General features: G+C 48.7%; 1 protein-coding gene across 6 annotated transcripts; it reads right to left on the bottom strand.

The window, feature by feature from the left end:
• Positions 1-581: 581 nt before the first annotated feature.
• kdm2aa (lysine (K)-specific demethylase 2Aa) lies at positions 582-21,967 on the bottom strand. Of its 6 annotated transcripts, none has more exons than XM_055909540.1 (22): positions 21,785-21,967; positions 16,121-16,259; positions 15,848-15,926; positions 15,661-15,707; positions 12,344-12,522; positions 12,028-12,134; positions 11,758-11,851; positions 11,453-11,606; positions 11,122-11,237; positions 10,831-10,957; positions 10,138-10,370; positions 9,885-9,962; positions 8,273-8,524; positions 7,827-7,961; positions 6,565-6,648; positions 6,184-6,471; positions 5,657-5,689; positions 4,333-5,522; positions 3,456-3,619; positions 3,168-3,314; positions 2,689-2,898; positions 582-2,499 (listed from the first exon to the last, which is right to left on the bottom strand). In XM_055909540.1, the coding sequence occupies exons 1-22, from the start codon at positions 21,935-21,937 to the stop codon at positions 2,318-2,320; spliced, it is 4,191 nt and encodes a 1,396-aa protein (XP_055765515.1). In that variant the 5' UTR covers positions 21,938-21,967; the 3' UTR covers positions 582-2,317. The 6 variants fall into 6 exon arrangements, with proteins under 6 accessions (XP_055765515.1, XP_055765516.1, XP_055765518.1 ...); XM_055909541.1 differs by lacking the exon at positions 21,785-21,967 and adding an exon at positions 20,352-21,034; XM_055909543.1 differs by lacking the exon at positions 21,785-21,967 and adding an exon at positions 18,337-18,802.
• Between the last annotated feature and the right edge of the window lie 567 nt (positions 21,968-22,534).

Genomic DNA, 22,534 nt, shown 5'->3' with positions numbered 1-22,534 from the left:
TGTAGAGGAGACTGGCTGAATCCGGCCTTGATGGTCAAATTGCAAAGAAACCACACCAATAATAATAAGAGACTTGCTTGGACCAAGAAACACGAGCAATGGACATTAGACATTAGACTGGTGGAAATCTGTCCTTTGGTCTGATGAGTCCAAATTTGAGATTTTTGGTTCCAACCGCTGTGTTTGTGAGACGCAGAGTAGGTGAACGGATGATCTCAGTATGTGTAGTGGTCAGTGATTTATTTATAATTCAAGACACACTTAACCAGCATGGCTACCACAGCATTGTGCAGCGATGCATCATCCAATCTGGTTTGGGCTTAGAGGGACTATCATTTGTTTTTCAACAGGACAATGACCCAATACACCTACAGACTGTGTAAGGGTTTTATTATTTATTTAGATTTTTGTAACACTTTTTTGGTGATTCCATGTGTCACGTCTTCACTATTATTCTACATTGTAGAAAATAGTAAAAATAAAGAAAAACCCTTGAATGAGTAGGTGTTCAAACTTTTGACTGGCACTGTATTTGGCAACTGACCTCAACTTAATTTCAATCAAGATGTGCGCACACAATATTCATTTCAGATTTTTCTTGTTTTAATTTCTTTTTTTCCCTCGTAAAAACCACAAATTAACAGAATTTCTGCAAAACATTTCAGAAAATAATTATATAACTGATTGCAATGCTACAGGCACATAACAGTCCCATTGAGCAACTGCAGTAGGGCAACCAAAACAATTCACCAAGACTACGTCCCAAATGGTATCCTATTCCCTATATAGTGCAATACTTTTCAAAAGTAATGCGCTATATTGGGACACACCTGACATTTGGGACGCGCCCAACCCAAGAGCCCTCCGGGTTCAACATTATTAACAATAGCATTATGGGGGACAGAGACAGGGGGATGAACAAAACGTTACACCTGTAAAAGACTGACAGAAAAGAAAGACATTAAAATGACAGGAGGAAAATAGTCTGTCAAATGAGGGAATTCAAAGAAGCAAAGTTAAGACCTGTAGTGGCTGGTAGTGAGAAAGGGAGTCAAGTAAAACTGAAGAGAAACAATGTATTCGTCCCAAATAGCACCCTATTCCCTATATAGAGTACTACCTTTGACCAGGGCTCTGTAGTAGTGTACTATGAGGAACAGGGTACCATTTTGGATGTAACTAATGAGAGATACAGTACAGTTTTTATCCAACAAAACTCATGGCTGTAAGCGTAAGGAGCAGCGGTGAGGATGGCACGAAAAGAAGAGAGCTGAAATGGGGGGATTTCTAGGAATGGGTTGGCACTCGTTTGCATTTCATCATCCCCTCTGTGCTTCCGAGTCTCCTCGGTTTCCCCAAGGAGTCCGTGGAAGTGTTGGGCAGTGTGGCATAGAATCTGAACCTAGTGGGACACGCCAGTCATGTCTGAGTCTTCCTCAGTCCCCTTCCCTCTCAACCTCCCCTGAAACCTTAACCCTAATTCACTCTAGTTCATGTAGACCATGTAGCACAAAAATCCACAGGGTTACCATTTTCTTTTTTAACGTTTTTTCTCCCCAATTTTGTGGTATCCAATTGGTAGTTACAGTCTTGTCTCATCGCTGCAACTCCCGTACGGACTCGGGAGAGGTGAAGGTCGAGAGCCATGCGTCCTCAGAAACACAACCCAACCTAGCCGCACTGCTTCTTGACACAATGCCCATCCAACTCGGAAGCCAGCCGCACCAATGTGTCAGAGGAAACACCGTACACCTAGCGACCTGGTCAGCGTGCACTGCGCCCGGCCCGCCACAGGAGTCGCTAGTGCACGATGGGACAAGGACATCATTTGACAAGGCCAAACCCTCCCCTAACCTGGACGACGCTGGGCCAATTTCGCGCCGCCTCATGGGTCTCCCGGTCACGGCTGCGACTGGACTTGAACCAGGATCTCTAGTGACACAGGTAGCACTGCTTAGACCACTCGGGAGGCCCAGGGTTCCCATTTTCAGCCCTGTAGCGTGAACAACATTAACAAGTGTCTGTGCTATTCATATGATTCCTAACCCTCCTAATAAACACATGATGCTGCAACAGCACATTCTCCCCTCTCCTGACACCATCCCTCCATCCTCTCCTCTCTCCATGTCTTCTATCATCCCAAGTGAGGAGTGGGAACGTCTTTTCACTTTTTTTTTTGCTCGCCCTCCTTTTTCTGGAGCGCCTGCTCTCCTTTTTCCGGGGGAGTGGTGTTGGCTGCTCCCCATCTCTCCCCCCCTGCCTGGCTGGTATGGGGTCTCTACGTGCCCCTTGCGTAGGGGTAAGAACGGGGTCAGTTTTAGGATATCCTCTGGATGAGTTTCTCCTCCGTCATACAGAACAGGACGCAGTGAGAGAGGTCCGAGATGAAGCCCTCACAGCCCCGCAGCGTCACACCTTTGCAGCCCCGCAGGTCTAGCAGCGCCAGGCCAGACGCCCTCTTCAGGTACGCCAGACAGCCGTCCGTCAGCTTGTTACAGCCTGGGGGAGGAAGGGGAAGGAGGGCTTAGACAGAGGTAGAGGTGTACAACCTGTATGAAGGAAATGAGTGTGTGTGTGTACTTGCGAGGCTGATGTCAGCAATTGCAAATTCACATGTGGGTTGTGTGTACCTTCAAGGTTTATCTCTATGCATTCCATGGGAGGGAGAGAGTGTGTGTGCGCACCTACCTGCGAGGTTGATCTCTGTGAGCGTGTTGCGTGTGCCGGCGGCGGTGAGCAGGCAGACGGACTGATCCGTGAGGTCCCTGCAGTGGGCCAGGTCCAGCCTCTCTAGCAGGGGCATGTGACGGAGAATCAGTCTCAGGGTGGAGTCACTGATGTCCAGGCCGGCTAGACGCAGCGCCACACAGCCACGCAGCCGAGACCGACTGTCACAACCTGCAGGGAGAGAGGGGTTAGATATGTACAGTACCGTCACATACCCACCCCATTCAATATAAAATACTTACTCGCCAAACCAAACCACCTAAAACTCGAGATTCATTCATCATAGGGGAGGTGAGGCAGCTACATAATTCCTCAAAGACAAACTACTATAGTCAAACACACACGGCACCAGTGGCCTGCTGCAGTCAGAAGGCCAGGAGGAAAAGGAGAGAGATTTAACTCCTAACACCCCTGTTAGTCAGTTAGTATCGACTAGTGACCTGGTGGTGTGACCAGGTCCCTGATCTGGGTGTCTTTGACCCCCTCTGCCCAGCGCAGGTCCAGGGTACGGAGGCACGGCAGGCTGGGGGTGGACAGGGCTGACATTGACGACCAGGAGCAACCTGCTATCATCAACTCCTTCAGACCTGATAGAAGAGATTGGGTGGAATAGAGAGAGGATGGAGAAGGTTTTAATTCATCTTGCAATGGTAAGGTGTGTGTGTAGACTGTTGTGGTGGATGTTGTTGTATGTGTGTGTGTACAGTAGCTATATATGTGTGTCCTACCTGGCAGGCGGTGTATGAGCAGGGTGATCTGTCTCTTGGACACGGGGGTCCAGGAAAGGTCCAGGGAGGTGGGCTGGCGTTTGATGATGCCCTGCACGGCCTGGGAGGAGAGGGAGGGACACCGCGATACATCCACACCACTCCACAGACGCTTGTCACAACTCCTACAGAGAGGAGGGATGAGAGGAGAGGGGGGGGGGGGGGTACAGAAACGAGGACAGTACTGTTAGATAAAGGAGGTTTCCTGGTTCCGTTTCAACGCAGCTTTAGTATTTTTCATCCATTAAAAATGACATGACTGTCTCCTCGTCCTCTGGTGTAAAAACCACGCTTCATGGAGAAGCCCCACAGAAAGTGCCCTTTGGTCCACAGATTAAAGGAGAGTGTCATGCCATTTTAAAAATGGAAGAAAATATCCTGAAACTGCGTTGAACCAGAAACAGGAAATAAACTCCTTTGTCTATAGAAACAATAAGTAGGGCTGGTAATTGCCAGGGACCTCACGATATGATATTATCGCCATACTTAGGTGCCGATACGATATGGATTGCGATTCTATAAGTAACGCGATTGGATACTGTCATTTTATTGCGATTCGATGTTCCAAACATATTGCTCACCATATAGATGTCTGTTGGAGAGAGACAACAGAGCCATGAGAAACCAGTTTGGATCAGTCATGGAAATAAGTGCTGAAAACAAATTGGCTCCATATTTAAAAAGATGGAGAACAACCAACTAGCAGAAAATATTGCGATATTGTTAATACCATATTGCCAAAAATAATATGCCAATATGCAACTGTATAGATCCCCCCCCCCCAATCACTTACAAGCCATGCTTATGGCTGTGAATTGGAATCTAATAACACACTCACCATTTGTACCAGGCCTTACAGACAGTCATACAGCTAGCCAGCTCGGCTCTGCTCAGGTAACAGAACACCGCCACCCACACCTCCTTCTCCCCTCCTTTCTCGTTTCCTACATCCTTGAAGGAGGGAAGCGACAGGAGCGAGGAAGGAGAGTGGGAGGAGTGGGGAGGAGGGGTGGGGGGGGGGGCCGAGGAGTCAGAGGAGGAATGAGAGGCAGTGTCCCTCTCTCTTTCCCTGTCTGCTGTGTCGCCTGGTGGATTGTTGATACGATGACGAGGCGGCCGGCCGACTGGATTCTTGGCGGGCTGGGCCAGGCCGTTGCCGGCGGCGACCGTGCCGTTTTTGTGCCGCGTCTTCCCGAGGGTTTTATGCTGGACGTAACCTGGACCGCCGCCGTGGGTTCTGGGAGACATGGCGGCCTCCAGCTTGGGCACGATGGAGCCGGGGTGGCGTTTGGCCCTGGGGGGGCGCTGTAGGGTCACTGTCAGGTACGAGCCGTTTAGGAGGTCGTCGTTAAGGTCAGACACCAGGAGGACGGGAGGCTCTGGTTCAGAGTCTGACCGGTTCTCGTCGTCTTCCTCATCGGCTACGTCCTCATCCTCCCCCTCCAGGTCCCGGGCCGAGCTGTCTTCCTCATCATCGTCTTCCTCATCATCGTCTTCCTCATCGTCATCCGTTCTCCTCCGCCTGCGGCGTTGCCGGTGGTGATGCTGCCGATCTTCCTCACTGTCGTCATCTTCCTCGTCGTCGTCATCATCGTCGTCATCCTCCTCTGACTCGTCCCTGCGTCTCTGCATCCTAGTGCCTCCCCGGAGGCGCACTCTCCCTCCCCTCTCCCTACGCCCCCCCTCTCTATCCCCTCGGCCCGCCCCCAGCCCTCCTCTGCCGCGCCTCATCTTCAGGGAGGAGTGAGGGGACAGAGCACTTCCGCGGCCTGCCCCTCTGTGGGAGGAGCCTCTCCAAATGCCCCGCCTCCCAGTCCCGTAACCTCTCCGAGAGGCGGAGCCACTGCCGCGAGGGCGTGGCCCGGACATCTTCTGTCCCGTGCCGCCTCCTCCGCCCCTGGAGCCTTCATCATCATCATCATCATCATCACTGCCCGAGTCGTCGTCGTCGTCGTCGTCTCGGCTGTGACCACGGCGACGGTAGATCTTGGCGATGCGACCGTCGAGATACGAAGAAGACTTGCGTTTCTGGAAGGAAGGAGGAAAGGAGAAAATGAAAGAAGGCAGAGGAAAGGAGAGAGGGAGCAAAGTATCCTTTAGGGAAAGGCTGAAAAACTGTCTTCGGTTTAATTGAATACATTTTTATTGGCTGCCATACTTACCGCGTGTAACATTTTATTCTTGTCCCCCTTCACCTGAAATCAAAAAAAAGAAAGAAACATCAATGCAACAGAAATTCACTGTTCATTGAATACTGTAACATCTGTTGACATAATGCCTGCTGCACTGAAAACAGACAAGCACATTCACATCACAAGCTGCTGATTCTCTCGCTCAACCTCCACATGCACTGGGCTTTCGTTCAGGCTACAAACACTTTCTGCTCCACAAATACATGGACTAGACCTGTGTTCAAATAGTTGAAAACCCCTTTAAATATTTTTCTTGAGTCTGCCTGGAGTGCCAGACTTTTCGATTGGTCCATTAAGCCAGGTAAGCTGAAAACAGGCACAGATAAAGTATCTGATATCGACCCTAAAGCAAAGGGTTCTACATTCGCCCAGTATTTGTGGAGCCCAAAGCCTCACGTCTCCCCCAGCTGCTCCCCTCGTCAGTCAGAGCAGTGATAGGCGCGTGATGATGATGTAACGGGCGGGGGGAAGGACGGTTGCAGCGGTAGGCCTCTCACCCTCTTCCTGCGCCCGCTTGCCCATCTCCCCGCCCGCTTGAGGCCGTGCTGCTCTAGTAGTAGCTGCCCAGGGGAGGGAAGGGGCGCCTCGGAGAACCAGGAGGAGGGGGGGTTGGGAACCAGCCCTGGGTATAGCAGTATCGCCCTGCCCCAGCCCTCGTCCCCCAACCCAGGAGCAGAGCCTGGCTCCATGGAGACCCCTAGAGGCCCCTGGGTGGCGGAGAGGGAGCTCACGCCAGCGCCGAGGCCAACGGACGCCCCACTGTCATCATCATCGGTGCCCGAAGACTGACACACAGCACAGGGAGAGAGTCACGGCCGTTAGCTAGCCGGGACACAGTGTGTGTGTGTGTGTGTGTGTGTGGATAGAGGAGGGTCTACCTCAGTGTCGGTGATTCCCAGAACACATTTGGGACACTCCCAGCAGCTGGGCAGATCTGTATTCACCACACCATCCCCTGTTACCTAGAGACACACAGAGACGGAGAGACAGAGAGCGACAGTGGTGGAGGCAGAGACAGCGACAGTGGTGGAGGCAGAGACAGCGACAGTGGTGGAGGCAGAGACAGCGACAGTGGTGGAGGCAGAGACAGCGACAGTGGTGGAGGCAGAGACAGCGACAGTGGTGGAGGCAGAGACAGCGACAGTGGTGGAGGCAGAGACAGCGACAGTGGTGGAGGCAGAGACAGCGACAGTGGTGGAGGCAGAGACAGCGACAGTGGTGGAGGCAGAGACAGCGACAGTGGTGGAGGCAGAGACAGCGACAGTGGTGGAGGCAGAGACAGCGACAGTGGTGGAGGCAGAGACAGCGACAGTGGTGGAGGCAGAGACAGCGACAGTGGTGGAGGCAGAGACAGCGACAGTGGTGGAGGCAGAGACAGCGACAGTGGTGGAGGCAGAGACAGCGACAGTGGTGGAGGCAGAGACAGCGACAGTGGTGGAGGCAGAGACAGCGACAGTGGTGGAGGCAGAGACAGCGACAGTGGTGGAGGCAGAGACAGCGACAGTGGTGGAGGCAGAGACAGCGACAGTGGTGGAGGCAGAGACAGCGACAGTGGTGGAGGCAGAGACAGCGACAGTGGTGGAGGGAGAGACAGAGACAGTGGTGGAGGGAGAGACAGAGACAGTGGTGGAGGGAGAGACAGAGACAGTGGTGGAGGGAGAGACAGAGACAGTGGTGGAGGGAGAGACAGAGACAGTGGTGGAGGGAGAGACAGACAGTGGTGGAGGGAGAGAGAGACAGTGGTGGAGGGAGAGAGAGACAGTGGTGGAGGGAGAGAGAGACAGTGGTGGAGGGAGAGAGAGACAGTGGTGGAGGGAGAGAGAGACAGTGGTGGAGGGAGAGAGAGACAGTGGTGGAGGGAGAGAGACAGAGAGACAGTGGTGGAGGGAGAGAGACAGAGAGAGATGGTCAGAGAAGTGTTAAGCATTTTGTTTGAGAACCAACAGAGAGAAGTAGAGGGAGAGTTTAACCTCCATCTGTACTGATGACAGACAACAACAAAAAGTGATGTCGTGTGTTTTAATGCTGATTTGATTGTGAGCGTTCTGGTGAGTAAGATTTCAACATGCATTTATTACATATGGCAAATCAAGCTGAAACTTGAAGGTAGGGTATAGTTTGAGGAGAGTGTCGGTGTTACCTTCAGGCAGGCGGGGTGGGCTATCTGGGCACAGTTGGAACACTCCATGAGGGTGAGGGCAAAGACTGGCCCCTCTCCTCCCTCCTGGTTCCCCTCTGCACAGATCTCACACACCACTGACAGGGGCAGACCCGGCTGGGGGAGAGAAAGGGAGGAGTTAATATACTGACAGACTAGTATATTCTGTCAGAATGACTCTCACACACACCGTATACTAGCTGGGAAGAAGAGATACAGAGTAAGGACCCAGGCATCAAAGGAAAGCAGTAAGCAATACACACAGGTAGCAAAGAGAGGGAGACAGTGACAATGCTTCTACTGTATGGATGAAACATCTCACACACACACATCCAAACCCACACATGCCCTCCCCCCCCCGCTCGCTCTCTCTCACACACACACCATCCCACTCGCTCACACACACACCCCCCCCGGCTCGCTCTCACCGCCAGACACTGTCGGAGCACGCAGGTCTGTTTGAGTTTCCCCGGCCCTCCGAACTTCTTCATGTCCCTGCAGAAGTTACAGTCCCCGCACTCCGTCCTGACGCACGCCTCGCAGCGCTTACACCGCACACGCCGCCGCCGCAGCACGGACATGGAGGAAGCGGGCTTCTGGGGTCGCGGGGGCACCACCGTGGCAGACAGCTTGGGACGAGCCACCGGGGGAGGAGGGGGAGGGGGCTGGTACCACGACGGCTGGAAGGAGGGGGACGAGAATTAGAGATAAAGGTGAATTCAAAGTAAAAAAAAATAAATCTAAACAATAGGGGAGACGAAGGCAACAGTCCAGCACTAGGCTTAAATCTGTCTGGGAAAGCATCCCTCTGTGGATTAAATCACCCTTGGATTTAGGAGTCAGAAAAGTACATCGATTTAAAGTGAGGTGTGTAGCAGTCTAAGAATGTGGCATGACTTGCACTCCGTCTTATGACAATGTACGTATGTGTGTGTGTTAACACTTGTGGGGATAGGCCTATATGGACAGGGCTACAGGTTTATGTTTCTCACAGAACAACTATTAAAAAGCATACGCACGGTAGCAACAGTTTGGACATTATGGGAAAATGATTAAACCAAAGTTGAGGACAACAGTTCACCTGACACAAGATGGAATTTCAGTAACATTATAAAAAATATGAATTTCAATGCACTTATGTGAAGTCTTCAACTAAAAAAAATAAAAAAATAAAAATAAAAGTCATTTTTTGAGCTCTCCTAGTTGTGCCGTTGAGGAACTAGAGCAGCAGACTTGAAGTTGATTTGTTTGGAACACAGCCCCGCATCGGCGACGTCGCACAATTACTGTTGTGGTTCACACTGTCCAAAAACATCTCACTAGAAAACTGCAGTCTGGGTCAGGTGGGCATCATTCGAAAGCGTATTCTATTGCCAACATGACTCGCTAAGTTCTAAAATACGATCTTACAGCGTTAGGCTTTCACAAGACAATTCAGAGAAACAGATTGGAATTTTGGTGAGCATAGAAAGTCAGTCAGGAGTGCTTGTTCCGCGGCTAATTTCCCCCCCCCACAAACAAACAAACATAGGCTCATTCTGTTCGGAACAGGGTACGCCGCCATGTTATCTTGTAACGTTGTCACTCTATAGACATGACTTTTATGATACGGAAATGTGAAGTGCACATTTGGACTCCCAGGTGTTTGGCTTGCTTGTAACGACATCAAAGCGGTATTTATTGTCATCCTCGACCTTTCCACCGTTCTAAATACATCCGAGTCCTCTTTAAATTTACAGCGTTTCTCTCAGTCAGACAAAAAAAAAAGGTGCAATAGGTTGCCCAATTAGCGGGAGGGACGAGGGCATCTTGTCGCGTGTGGTGCTCAAGTTCAAAACACGGCTGTCAGTCCAAACCCATCCAGCGCTGTGAAGCAGACAGACTGAGCTCTGGCGTCAGGTATATCAAGTTACTGTACAGCCACTGCGTCCAAATGAAGGCGCGTATTGCCCTCCAAACCTGACAATCTGATCCTGTATATGGGTAGGAGTGTAAAGGGCCAATATGAGCATGTGACTGAATGCGGTGTCTGCTTCTCACCCTCTTGGGCCACTTGACGATGGGCTTGCCAGTGTAGGACAGTTTGGGGATGTCATTAGCATGCTCCTTCAGCAGGGCCTTACAGAGGACAAGAGAAGGTCAGTACATGAAAACACACACACAAAACCTTTATAATATATACGCCATTTAGCAGACGGTTTTTATCCAAAGTGACTTAGTCAGTCAGTCATGCGAATGCATCCACTTTGATATGAGGATATCTGTCAGACACCCACATCCATCCATCCCTCACCCTGATGTCGTGCAGCAGAGCGGGAGCATCGTGTATGCCTGCCGGGACACAGTTCTTCTGTGAGGGCAGAGACTCTAGCTTCCCCAGCAGGTTCCACAGCCCCTCCAGCTCAAAGGGCGTGAGGTGAACCTTCACCCCGGGCTTAGAGCCCTGGGTCGGGGGAGCACCCTCTTCATCCTCCTCCTGGGTGTGCCCGTTGATCGACTCACAGGTGGAGGGGTCTCTGGTAAGACCTGGCGGGAGGGAGGGAGGGATGGACGGAGAGATTAAGAGGTGGAGTTGGAAAGAGAAAAGGCACGGTTTGTAGTCTAACGAAATACAGAGAACGCACGTCTCGAGTTATAGATCTCGTGCTGTCATTCAAACGTAACCACCTAATATAGAGTAATGGTGGTTAGAGAAGTGCTGAACTGCCTGCTGTAAAGCTGGAATAGTAGAGGTGGTGTAGAGAGAGATGGAGGGGGTGAGAGAAAAGAGAGGGAGAGCAGAGGGGGGGGGGGTGAGAACAGAGAAACAGAGGTGAGGGGTGAGAACAGAGAGGGAGAGAGAGGGTGAGAGAGAAGAGGGGGGAGGGGTGAGAACAGAGAAACAGAGGTGAGAGAACAGAGAAACAGAGGGGACGGGTGAGAGAACAGAGAGACAGAGAGGGGATAGTGAGAGGGGGTAGTGAGAGGGGGTAGTGTTGGCACTGACCGATGCCCAGGGAGTGTTTCTGGAAGTCAGGCGTGAGGTAGGAGGTGTTGGTCAGACTGAAGAGGTATCTCTCCAACACGTACCAACACATCTCATAGTAGAACGGGTAACGGAACTTAGCTGGTACCTGCAGAGACACCAAGTTAAACTTTCAATTTATTAGTAACTTCCACTACATACATTGGAACGTCTCTTCTACGAGTGCTCAGGAATAAAAAAAAGAGTCAGTGCATTTAGGAGAGAGAGAGAGATGAAAGAGAGAGTGTGTGTGTGTGTGTGTGTGTGTCCCACCCGTGTCCTGTCCTCGATGCTGTAGATGTTGAGTTGCATGGGGATGTTGAAGCTGTGGAGGAAGTTTCCCCCAAACACCAGGGTGTCCACTGGAGTGTAGACCGCATGGATCCAACCTGATAGGACACAAACAAAGAAACATTAGAAACAGGAACACTAGGTTAAAGTTTAAGCGGTTAAATATCTATGTGTGCCAAAGTATGAGTATGATTAAACGTGCCATGGCAGCAGCTACTCTTCCTGGAGTCCAGCAAAATGAAGGCAGTTCTACATTTAAAAAACAACATTACAATCCATTCACACCAGATTTCACAACATATTAAGTGGGTACCTGAGGGGATCATGAAGGTATAGCCCTGCTTCAGCTCTATCCTCTGACAGTCCTGGGCCTTGTCTCCCAGGAAGATGTCTCCCTGTTTCCCTGACAACACCCAGTCCTCATACAGCTCCAGGTTCTGAGGCGTGGGCGGGATCAGCCAGAACACCTGACAGGAAGTAAGAGCTCAAGAGGTAAGAAGTGAGAGGAAACTAGAGTCACTCTTATTCGAGTCCCAAGTCTTAAGTCAGGTCCCATATAGAACAGGTCGAGACTCGAGTCCAAGTCGTACATTGTAAGATCAAGTAGTCCGTTGTTACCTTGCCTCCACGCAGTATGTGGTACCAGACCGAGGAACCTCCGAAGTCTATGTGGAAGTCCGTGTAGCAGCCCTGCACACTCATTAGACAATACCTGGAACAGAGGAGGAAAGGAGAGAAAGAGGGAAGGAGAATGCAGTTGATGAGGGAGAGGGTCGCACTTCCGCACTTTGGGGTACTGCATATCTGTGATGGAGTTGACAGGGCCTACGGACCATGGTCAAGTTGTGCACTATATAGGGTGCCATTTGGGACACAGGTGAGCCTTACTTCTGCACTTTGGGGTACTGCATGTCTGTGATGGAGTTGGTGGAGTCTCTCTGTCTCTCCTTCAGGTGCCGAGGCCACATGTTGTCCACCCAGTCTATGATGTCCACCTGATAGGATACACAGGAGGCGGTAAGAACAGACAGGAGGGTGTGTGTGCCGATGTATGTAATATACATACATACATACATACATACATACATACATATATATATATATATATATAGGTGTGTGTGTGTCCGCGCGTATCTCAGACTGGTCAACGTGGGCCTCTGGACCAGGTCCGTCAGCTTGGTATGTATGTATCTCTCAGACTGACCGACGCAGGCCTCTGGACCAGGTTCTCCAGCTTGGTGTGGCTAAACTCCAGGCTGATGACGTTGTAGAGTTTGTCCCTCTGGGAGGGGGGCGTCTCGTAGTAACGTCTCCACTGGGCCATAGACATCTCTATACCCTTCTGAGTACTGACATCCATCACATCCATCATACGCCTGCTGCCTGGGGGAGACAAGGAGGGGGAGAGGGGTACAGACAGAGGGGTGATACGGTGAGAGAGGAACAAAGGAAAGAAAGAGGAGGGAGACAGAAAAGGTGAGAGGAGGAAAATGGAAAGTAAGAGAGTATTTGGTATTCTATTGGGATCCCCATTAACTGTCACTGAAGCAGAAGCTACTCTTCCAGAGCATGAAACATGACATGAGAACATCAATAGACAACAACAGCTCAAGGACTGAACTACACCAATTAAAATGGGAACAAAAAAAGGCCCTACTGATAGTTACCCACACATCATTATATGTACGGTGCATTCGAAAAGTTCAGGTACGCTGACTTTTCCACATTTTGTTACGTTACATATATAAATAAATATAAATATATATATTTTGCTAATTTATTAAATATAAAAAAACAGAATTTTACACAAGATTTCAGACCCTTTGCTAGGAGACTCGAAATCGAGCTCAGGTGCATCCTGTTTCCATTGATCACCTTTGAAATGTTTCTACAACTTGATTGGAGTCCAACTGTGGTAAATTCCATTGATTGGACATGATTTGGAAAGGCACACACGTCTATTTAAGGTCCTACAATTGACAGAGCATGTTAGAGCAAAAATCAAGCCATGAGGTTGAAGGAATTATCCGTAGAGCTCCGAGACAGGATTGTGTCGAGGCACAGATCTGGGGAAGGGTACCAAAACATGTCTGCAGCATTTCAGGTCCTCAAGAATACATTGGCCTCCATCATTCTTAAACAGAAGAAATTTGGAACCACCAAGACTCTTCCTAGAGCTGGCCACCCGGTCAAACTGAGCAACCGGGTGAGAAGGGCCTTGGTCAGGGAGGTGACCAAGAACCTGATGGTCACTCTGAAAGAGAGCTCCAGAGAACGTTCCAGAAGGACAACCATCTCTGCAGCACTCCACCAATCAGGCCTTTATGGTATAGTGGCCAGATGGAAACCACTCCTCAGTAAAATGCACATGATAGCCAGCTTGGAGTTTTCCCAAAAGGCACCTAAACCATGAGAAACAAGATTCTCTGGTCTGATGAAACCAAGATTGAACTCTTTGGCCTGACTGCCAAGCGTCATGTCTGGAGGAAACCTGGCACCATCCCTACAGTAAAGCATGGTGGTGACAGCATCATGCTGTGGGGATATTTTTCAGCAGCAGGCATGGACTGGGTGACTGGTCAGGATCAAGGCAAAGATGAATGGAGCAAAGTACAGAGATCCTTGATGAAAACCTGCTACAGAGTGCTCAGGTCCTCATTCTGGGGCGAAGGTTCACCTTCCAACAGGACAACGACCCTAAGCACACAGCCAAGACAACACAAGAGTGGCTTCGGGAGAAGTCTCTGAATGTCCTTGAGTGGCCCAGCAAGAGCCCGGACTTGAACCCAATCGAACATCTCTGGAAAGACTTGAAAATAGCTGTGCAGCGACGCGCCCCATCCAACCTGACCGAGCTTGAGAGGATCTGCAGAGAATAATGGGAGAAACTCCCCAAATACAGGTGTGCCAAGCTTGTAGCATCATACCCAAGAAGACTCGAGGCTGTAATCGCTGCCAAAGGTGCTTCAAGAAAGTAGTGAGTAAAGGGTCTGAATAATAATCTTGGTGTTCTCTGGCAAATGCCAAATGTCCTGCACGGTGTTGGGCTGTAAGCACAACCCCCACCTGTGGACGTCGGGCCCTCATGCCACCCTCATGGAGTCTGTTTCTGACCGTTTGAGCAGACACATGCACATTTGTGGCCTGCTGGAGGTCATTTTGCAGGGCTCTGGCAGTGCTCCTCCTTGCACAAAGGCGGAGGTAGCGGTCCTGCTGCTGGGTTGTTGCCCTCCTCCACGTCTCCTGATGTACTGGCCTGTCTCCTAGTAGCGCCTCCATGCTCTGGACACTACGCTGACAGACACAGCAAACCTTCTTGCCACAGCTCGCATTGATGTGCCATCCTGGATGAGCTGCACTACCTGAGCCACTTGTGTGGGTTGTAGACTCCGTCTCATGCTACCACTAGAGTGAGAGCACCGCCAGCATTCAAAAGTGACCAAAACATCAGCCAGGAAGCATAGGAACTGAGAAGTGGTCTGTGGTCACCACCTGCAGAACCACTCCTTTATTGGGGGTGTCTGGCTAATTGCCTATAATTTCCACCTTTTGTCTATTCCATTTGCACAACAGCATGTGAAATTTATTGTCAATCAGTGTTGCTTCCTAAGTGGACAGTTTGATTTCACAGAAGTGTGATTGACTTGGAGTTACATTGTGTTGTTTAAGTGTTCCCTTTATTTTTTTGAGCAGTGTACATTTATTTTTTTGCAAAAATGTCCAAAAACCTGGTTTTTGTTTTGTCATTATGGGGTATTGTGTTTAGATAGATGAAAAAAACTATACAGTTTAATCCATTTTAGAATAAGGCTGTAACGTGACAAAATGTGTAAAAGGTGAAGGGGTACAAAATGCTCTGTACATAATGGCTATCAGTTAATTAGGTCAGATGGGGAGCGGCATTGTTCTGTGAGCTGTTGTTTTGAAGCTAATTTTTAGCGGTTTGCTTGAGTCATTTGAGATGGAAGGGTGTGCCATATGATAACGTCTCTATAGAATAATGTACGTTGCCTTGAATCTGTTCTCGATATGGTCTCGACTGTGAAGAGACCCCTGGTGGCATGTCTGGTGGGTAAGCATGCCTATCAGAGTTATATATAAATGGTTCATACAGACCATTTGGAAATTAACAATATTTCTGAAAAACAAGAATTGATGCAGTCAAATCTCTCCTGTACTTGGAGCCAAGAGAGACTGACATGTGTACATTGAAGGGCAACACTTGCAGCTCTGTTCTGGGCCAGCTGCAGCTTTTCTAGGTCCTTCTTTGCAGCACTTGACCATATCACTGGGGCAATACGGTCAAGATCCGATCAAACTAGAGCCTGCAGGGCTTGTTTGGTTGACTGTGGTGTTAAAAATGGGAGCGAGGGAAGGAGAGAAATAAAGGAGATGTAAATGAGGGAGTGTTATGATGGAGAGCGAGAGAGAGAGAAATAGAGAGAAGTGGGTGAAGGAGAGGAACTGGAAAAGGGAAGCGGCGTGTTTGGATAGAAGCACTGGAGGAGGAGGGAATCTTACCGACAAATATCTTGACGTCGTTCACACTGAAGTCTGGATCTGGCATCCTTTAGGGAGCACGACAAACCAGGGTTACATATTACTCAGAGACTTACAAACTCAACGCAATCTCAGCCATTCTAATCGCCCCAGAGAGAATAAAGTGAGTGTGTTTCCAACAGAGTTGAGGGGGAAAAGTAGGACGTACTTGATGCCCAGTCCGTCTGGCTTCTCAAAGATGATCGGGTCCCTCAACCCACCTCTTTGGATGTACTCAAACGTGAGGTCTGGAAAAACAAAGCACAATAAGCCATAAACTAAACGGGAATCCTCAAAGCTACTCAAGTTTGTAAGCGACGTGCAAACGAGACCATATTCCCTTCCCTACAGTGCATTTCATATAGGGAATAGGGTGCAATTTCAGACGCAACCAATGTCTCAAACCCTCCGTCATTCTACGGTGATGACAACCAACACTGACCTTTCCCCTCCATGCGTTTGACCCTGTCTGAGGTGAACCTCTCGCTCGTCAGCTTCTCCTCCAGGTCAAAGGTCCTCTTCCCCTCGATCTCGTCGTCCGAGATACCATCGTCATGGTAGCGCCGCCGCGTGCCCGACCGCTGGAGAGAGGAAGAAAGAAGAGGAAGAGGGGAAAGGAGAGGTGGAGAGCAAAAGGGAATAGGGAAGAGGAATGTGAGGAAGAGGGAAAAGGAATAAAGAACAGATTTACCTCAATGTGTTCAGCAGCTGTATACCCTTTAAATCCCATCGCACTATTTTAGGGCATTTACGGTATTTCTGTAATAGTTAGGCTTAATACTTCTCCCAGGTTCTTTAAGGTATTTCTGTAACATGTAATGCTACTTAAAGACCGCTGTGTAAACAACGCTCCCACACACAGTACATGACCTGCTCCTCCCTCCTACAAAAAGAATCTGTATTACAACACACACTGGGGCAAGGAGGAAAGAACATACCCACACAAACCCATATTCTCTATAATGTAACCTATCATTAAATTCCCCTCACACTGACTCTCCCTTCTCTCAGGGATGGGGGGGATAAATAAAGAGGAAGAAAGGGGGGGGGGGGGGGGGGGGTTTACCGGGAGCCTCTTTTTTTTACCCAGTGCTTCCATTCCCCCTGCTCATCCGCTCAATATTGTCCCCCACCCCCACTACTTATTCACCAGCTCTATCTGTCAACTGGAGGCTTGATGCTTCATTGATGGTGGTGTAGCGCTCATGTGATTTCAGAGTTTGCAAAACAAGTGGCCATTGGATTAATGCAAAAAATCATGATATCATTCTGCCAGAAAGGCAGAGGCTACTTTTTAGTCAACATTTAACTGAAGGTTTTTTGGGAAAGCCTTTCCGTCTACCAGCTGACGGTTATCATTAGCACTATCGCTAACAGCTACACAAAGTGGACCAGGGAGTGGACCAGGGTTGCCATAGCAATGCACCAGCTGACCCAGGGAGGGGGTGGGGGTCCAGCAGCCCAGAGCTCAGGGACAACAATAAGCGGTGTCTGAGAATGCAATCTCTCCGCCCGTCTCACACACCTCTAAAACATCCTCAGCCGGCCCTGAACACACGCCTCCTTGCAAACACCACACAATGTGAAACGACCGCACTGTACTGTCAACCTCAAGCCAATGCCACTCTACAGCGAGACATTAAACAGCACTAGTATCCACCGCTGTAGCAGCCAAATCAGTGCCATGAGATGCAGAATGAGGCACCAGTACCAGCCCTACCTCCATCTCACTGCTCATCCGCCAGCTAGCCACTGCAATCCTCCTTGGCTCCGGGCGGCCCAGCCCTTCAAGAAGACGACCCTGTCCCAGTAAATCCAAAATCCATTATCCATCTGTAAGCCAGGGTTGACGGGAGATCTTTGTTCCATTCAGGTGGTTTGGTATAGGAGACGGACACAACGGCATTGCAGTGAGTGGTGTAACGCAGTGCGCCAGTCGGTCTGTGCTCCCCTGGGCCACTGCCCAGTACAGTGGACAGTGGCTGCGCGTACCAAATGGCTCCCTAGATCGTGCACTGTAGGGAATAGGGTGCCATTTGAGACACAGCATACCGTCTCTCAGTGACGCACTACGTTGCTACAGCACCCGGCGGAACCAATGACTTTTAACTGAGACATCACACAGACCAGCTGCTGGTCACACATACTGCAGTGTCCAGCTCCACCTAGTATTCCCAAGGTGGGAATTCTGCTTGTGTGACAACAGACTCTAGAGAGAAACAGTCTGGATTGGAGCACCATGCCAGGGACACGGGAGCGGGAGGGAGTGGATCCGTCTGGGAGACGCCTTGGCTGTGGAACAACGGACAGCCAGCGCCTTCGGTCTAGATCACCTCCTGGGTCTCCCGGCCGCCCACTCACTCAGCTACTCAAGAAACAATAGACGACCCTGAGCTACACAATCGCGCCACGACGCCTGAGCAACCAGAGTGGGTAAGGGCACACGGCAGATGCAGTATCTAACCGCATTGTCCATGTTTATTATCAAAGATCGTCGCCAAGAGACGGTGGGTCTCGGAGGCAGTACCAGCAGGGTTACAGATGTTCTCTCCCTCCCTCACTGTAGCAATCCAGTATCCTCTCCATCATATTTATCTTGCCCTTTCCCTCTCCTGCAGTGCACCTTGGGGAATCCTGTGGGATGGAGACTCTACACACCTCGCACCTTCAGTGTCACCATTCCATCCCTCCTCCTCTCTATCTTTCTTCTTCCTCCTCCTTTCTTCCCACATCCCTTCATCTCTGGCGTAGTGCAGCAGCATCTCTCCTTCGTTCGCCATCCTCCGCTCCCCCTCTCCTTGCTTTTCAGAGAATAAGAGGCCTGCAGTCTATCCAGCTCTGTCATTCTTCCGCCTCTGCAGTGTCCCCCCCCTCCATCTATCTCCATCCGTGTTTTCCTGATTTCTGCTCACATGGCCAGTCAGACAGTCAGCCTCTCCAGTAACTTCTCCTCTTGCTTCACAGAGCAGACAGTGTGCTCTCGCCAGTGTCCTCTCCACTCACACCCCTCCTCCAATCCCCTTCTCTCGTTTCATCACTGGCACTGTTGTATTGCAGGCAATATGCCTTCTGGAGATGCATGGCTCAAAGTACAGGCAAAGAAAAATAACTCCCTCACAGACCAGAGACTAAGAGATCTAGACCTGACCACTACTGCCTACATCTCAGCCTATTCATAATTGATAAGACGTATTGATAATTGATAAGACTCTGCATGATGCTGCATGGCTACTGCTCTGAGAGACTCATGTTCTGCTCCTACAAACGTGACTATCATTTAAAACTCAACTTTAACACACACACACTTGTTCGTGCACACACACATACCTCCATTGTATAGTATAAACATCAGGTCTATGGTCCATTGCCTAGTAACAGCCTTTTGTTTCACCTCACCTGTAACTATCCAGATTCTACAGTCAGGTAGGTTGCAGACCCTAGTCACCCTACCTGCAATACAGGTTCAAATTCTCTCAACATGCAGAAAAAAAAGAACTCACCTCAAACACATCAATCAATAATCTTATCTGACATATTGGACCCTCAATCAAAAATGTACCATGTAGCCTCCCGGGTGGTGCAGTGGTCTAAGGCGCTGCATCGCAGTGCTAGCTGTGCCACCAGAGATTCTGGGTTCGAGTTCGGCCGCGACCGGGAGGTCCAGCATCGTCCGGTTTAGTCCCATCGTGCACTAGTGACTCCTGTGGCGGGCCGGGCGCAGTGCACGCTGACCAGGTCGCTAGGTGTACGGTTTTTCCTCTGACACATTGGTCCGGCTGGCTTCCGAGTTGGATGGGCATTGTGTCAAGAAGCAGTGCGGCTAGGTTGGGTTGTGTTTCTGAGGACCTTCGGCTCTCACAAGTCCGTACGGGAGTTGCAGCGATGAGACAAGACTGTAACTACTACCAATTGGAAACCATGAAATTGGGGGGGGGGGGGGGGGGGTACCATGTAACAAAAATGTACAATATTCCTTTCCAAGGATTTAGCTAGCTCTAACACTAATCCCAGCCATAGCCCAACCTAACCCTGTGTTCACTCCTCCAGACATGGTTGATCCGGTCCTCTTTAACCAAATGTCTTCCGCTCTGTTTGCTTTTACAATGTTTTGGAGCGACTGACATGATGCACACTCCTTGTTTAACCCCCAAGCGATGAACACATGAACCTGGCTCGACTTAAAAATGCACCATATTCCCTTTATAAAGGCACTACTTTTGACCTAAGAGCCTGCTTATCGTACTTTCTCAAGTTACAGTCAACAGTGCCAATCTGGACTACATGACGCCATCAAGCAAGATAAAGCTTCTCAGCTATTTGGTATTGGAAATAAATTGTTACTTAGGGAAAAAAACACGAGTTATTCCCATAACCTAAACTATGGGGTACAAGTCTTGGTGCAAATCATGGAATTGAACCACAGACTAGAAACATTATAACTCACTTCCTCTGTCTTTATAATTCCAACATCTCAATCCATATGGACAGTTGAACACACTAAAATATTAAATGCACATACTACGCACCTTTCAATATAGTTAGTAACTAGCGGTAGTCCATGCCATTTCAAATAGTTAATCACCATCAACGTCTAAATTACCGTTAGCTATGGATTTTAAATACAGACAAAACAGGGAGACGTTGAAATAACGCTGGGCCAACTAGTTACTTACCAGCCGCTTGCTGAATCTTGGTCGACGCTTATCTTCCATGTTTTATGACTGTCACTTGAGACGGTGGACTGCTTATTTGGTAGGCGGTTCGCCGATACACGTGGGTACCTGACTGCGCTGTCAAGCTGCTGAACACTACAACTAGCTCGTGATTGGAAATGTAGCTTAACTGATCTATTTATTTCTAGTACTGTAATATTTATGTCCACTGTCACTTGCGGGTAAAAAAAAGCCTTTCAAATCTGACAAACTAAATCTAAAATACAGTCAGCAACGTAGCCATGTTAATACATTTTGATTTGATTAAAACCACCGTATAAATAAAGCACGAGCGTTTACACATTGCAACGTTATGTTATTTACAGCTAAAGGTAGACAATTACCACTAGGACATAGCTAGTGAAATACTAAAGTAAAGAGGCTAGCATATTTGGCTAGCTATCCCCCACCAAAAGGAAGCATTGTTGTCGATCACCAAAAATATATATATATATTAAAAAAATACCGAGAGAATGGGATTAGCTAGCAAGCTTTCGTTTGTTGATAGCGCCAATATTGCATTTGGGATTGTAGTGTGGTTCATTATGTAAGGGGTCGCGTGTTATAGCTAACGTTAGCTATAGAGTGTAGCTTACTAATGATAAAATACATACAATTTAGACACTTGTCGGGCTAGTTTTAGGGGGTGGGGGTGGGGGTGGGGGGGGGGGGGGTTACCAGTCCTGGGTTATTTGCGGCATGTAGTTCAAACACATTCTCTTATTATGCTGAACAAACTGTTCGCTAAACTAAAACGAACGTCTAAGTTTAAAATGCAACAGCAGACAGCGAGCAATCTATTTCCAAAGGAACTTTCCGCTTTGTCTTTTGGAAAACTTCAATCAACCAAAGAGTTGAGAAAATCCTTAAAACCTGGTCATATTAAATGACATGACGTTCTGTTAAAATCGACAGAGAACGCTGGTTTAAATCGCAGTTTTATGTATAATATCCGATAGACGGCGGTCAGCCATCCGCCGCCATTTTCATCTCCTCACAAAACAACACTAGTTTCTCAAGACCCGCCTACAACAATAAAATCGTCCAACGACCGCAAAGCCGGCGAGACGCTAAATGGTCGGTAATTATGTCACTCAGAAATACATTTTGTCGATAAGGCTTGAACACACGTAAAACAAAGTAATACCGACACATGAATGACCAATTAAATTGCGAGTTATTTGATGAATCGAACTCCAATTGGCAACCATTTTGCTACTATCGTCAAAGGAGAATAATAATTGGTCAACATACAAAAAGGGCCAATAAAGCAGCCAATGAACTACCACGCAATTCATACATCGTGTTACCCAACTCAACCTCCTTACAAAAATTGCCAGACCTGCCATATAACTTATGAACCCATAAAATTAAAATGTATTTCCGTTACACACCACCATGATTGAGTAGACCTGTTCAAGGACGGTCGACGGGGCCAGTCTGCCGCCTGGCTTCTGCTGTGTCTTGACTCCCGGAGGTTTGCATTGCTGAGACACGTTTTCTGGGTAGCTACTTTGGTCATGGATTGCTACAGCAAAGCCGCCCATTCATGGCAGTTGTCCGGAAACTGCTGTCTATTGGTCCCACAGTTGGGTGGATGGCAACAATTGGAGGATTTGGCCTGCCAATTAAACAATATACAGACGGCGAGAGATGTCAAAGGCAATTCGTTTTGTTTTATTCCTATTTTTTCAAAGCAGTTTAAAGTAGTTGAATAATGAAAACTTACAAATAAAAACACTTGGCAAATGGCGATTTTTTTATTTTTATTATTTGTCAACAGAGGGGAAATGCTACAAAAAACTGAAATCTGACCTTACATTTTGTTCAGATAACATTTTCCATATAAATGTCTACAAAATCACTACAAATGTATGTGACTGAAGACACAAACACACACAGACATATTGGCTATTCACTTGATGCTGCTTGCTTGCATCACAACAAACATACTATCCTATCTATTATTAGAGGGGGTAGAGAGCAATGGCTTATATAAATAAACCCTGGACTGCTGATGCTATGTATTGGCCATTGAGATGCTTTGAAGCCACCGGTCGGCCATATTGGCACTCCCTAAAAGGAGTAGTCCTCCATAGTATTTCAAAGACAAAATTACATGTATTTAAGTATTTTTTTTGTAG

This window comes from Salvelinus fontinalis, chromosome 42 (assembly GCF_029448725.1).
Source record: "Salvelinus fontinalis isolate EN_2023a chromosome 42, ASM2944872v1, whole genome shotgun sequence".
Classification (NCBI taxonomy): Eukaryota; Metazoa; Chordata; class Actinopteri; order Salmoniformes; family Salmonidae; genus Salvelinus; species Salvelinus fontinalis.
Note: the sequence above shows the minus strand (reverse complement) of the source record. Positions and strands in the feature narration are given on the sequence as shown.